Source organism: Aphanomyces invadans (assembly GCF_000520115.1).
Source record: "Aphanomyces invadans strain NJM9701 unplaced genomic scaffold supercont1.4, whole genome shotgun sequence".
NCBI classification, from domain to species: domain Eukaryota; phylum Oomycota; class Saprolegniomycetes; order Saprolegniales; family Verrucalvaceae; genus Aphanomyces; species Aphanomyces invadans.
The window spans coordinates 1,102,641-1,104,474 of record NW_008580149.1 but is presented as its reverse complement, the minus strand read 5'-3'; the positions used below and the strand labels follow the sequence as shown (position 1 = coordinate 1,104,474).

The following is a 1,834-nucleotide window of genomic DNA, read 5'->3' as shown; positions in this document are numbered from 1 at the left end:
TTGTTGAAGTGTCGTATGTTTTTGTGTGCCACCAGGATTCTCTAAAAGCTTATTGTATAATCCGTTGGCCCCTCGTACCTGTCGACCACTGTCAGTTGTACGTTGTGGTCGACGGTTTACAAAAGCAGCTCCAGGCAAAACAACACGTGATATACTACGTAGTATGTAGTTCGTATCAGCGCGCTCCTGTTTGCTGCATGACGGCGCATTTTGACCATTCCGACCTGCGACTTTGGCCGGGTACAATTTGGTCACATCGATCTGTGAAGCCTGAGCCACTGCAGGTCGTCCTGTGAAATACAGACACTTTGAGCCCGTGGTCATTTACTGCCGACAACGGCGGAAAGCCTGCAATTCGACGCTTTGTGCCCCGGACTGATTTTCCGATAATCAACTTGAGTATTCTCAGAAGCCCCATCGGCACCAGCTTGACGCAACACATTTCTCGCGCAATCCACTATATAATTCACCCTGTGCCCCCTTGACCAGCATGAAGTTGTTTGGTGCACTCCTCGTCGCGTCCGCTGCCGCCACGAAGCAGTCCGTACGCACGCTCTCCCCTGATGAGCGCTCCACGTTGCGCGCCGAGTTGAGCAAGTGGCGCCAAGAGTTTGGAGCTGCTGCCGCGGCGCAGGGTGTGCTTCCCCGTGCCTCCGCGAGCTCGGACCCGTTGGAGGCGGAAAACGACGCGCTCCAGCGGTTCTACGACAACAAGCTCGCGATCGAAGAGGCCCGTCGCAACAACCCCGAAGCCACGTTCGACTACAACCACCCGTTTGCTCTCATGACACAGGCTGAGTTCAAGAAGTTTGTACGAGGGGCCAACGGATTATACAATAAGCTTTTAGAGAATCCTGGTGGCACACAAAAACATACGACACTTCAACAATCTATTCTTTCACGACAATGAGAAAATATGAATTGTCAAGTTTATCAAGCCATGAAGGTTGTGGCATGGCCTATTGCTTGCGGTCCGTCCAGCGCTTTCTAGTCACCAATGGGTATGAGCGTGGTAAAAAACATGGTGTATCTTTCTACAAGCTGTCGCCAAAAAGTGCTGCTGCTCGTGATCTTTATGTTCAGACCATGGTGGCCCATTTGTCGTCTGCAACTCGTGCCAACTTTGTCTATGACCTGAAAGTCAGATCCCCAGCTGATTCACGCTCACTCTTTCGAGTCGTGCATGCGCTGGCTGTTCGCACGACCTTGAGGACATCGTCCCATGTCAAGTGTGGCGAGGTATACTCGACGCAGCATGCATTGATCGTTACACGTACATGGCGTCGTACATACTACGTAGTACCATCCCACAACCTGCGATATTTATACCCCAAGTCTAGAATCCCGACACTTTGCCGTGTGTTTCCAAGACCAATAATCCAAATCAACAGACTAGCAATATTGCAATATTGGATTTGTGTGCCTTCGCCTTGGCTTGTTTTCGCCCCCGTCGCTTGCCGCCGCGCCCAAACAGTCTGTGACGACGCTGTCGTTCGACAACCGCATCGACTCTGCGCGAGGAGCTAACCAAATCGCGCCATGAGTTTGGCGCCCGAAATCTCATGCAACCCGTCCGTCCAAGGCGGGAACCAGTTGGTCTGATTTGCTCAGCTCTTGTCGACGAGTCGGGCTTGGCGATCGTACGTACAGCTAAGGTAGACGAGGGGATGACCGACTTCGAGCAGATGGCATGGTGAGGTTGGGGCAACGTCTGATTCGACCGAGGGAGATGATTGATTCACAGTGGGCGACACGTACGAGGGGCCAAAATACCATATCTCAATCAAATCTGGATCAATTTTACTCAAAATTTGTATGGTGACATGGAACGCTA

At 51.7% G+C, this 1,834-nt stretch overlaps 1 protein-coding gene across 1 annotated transcript; it reads left to right on the top strand.

The window, feature by feature from the left end:
* Positions 1 to 490: 490 nt before the first annotated feature.
* On the top strand, positions 491 to 910 carry H310_02804 (hypothetical protein; the record flags this gene model as incomplete). Its single annotated transcript, XM_008866439.1, has 1 exon — positions 491 to 910. One exon carries the CDS (start codon positions 491 to 493, stop codon positions 908 to 910), a length of 420 nt encoding a protein of 139 aa, XP_008864661.1.
* Positions 911 to 1,834: the final 924 nt, after the last annotated feature.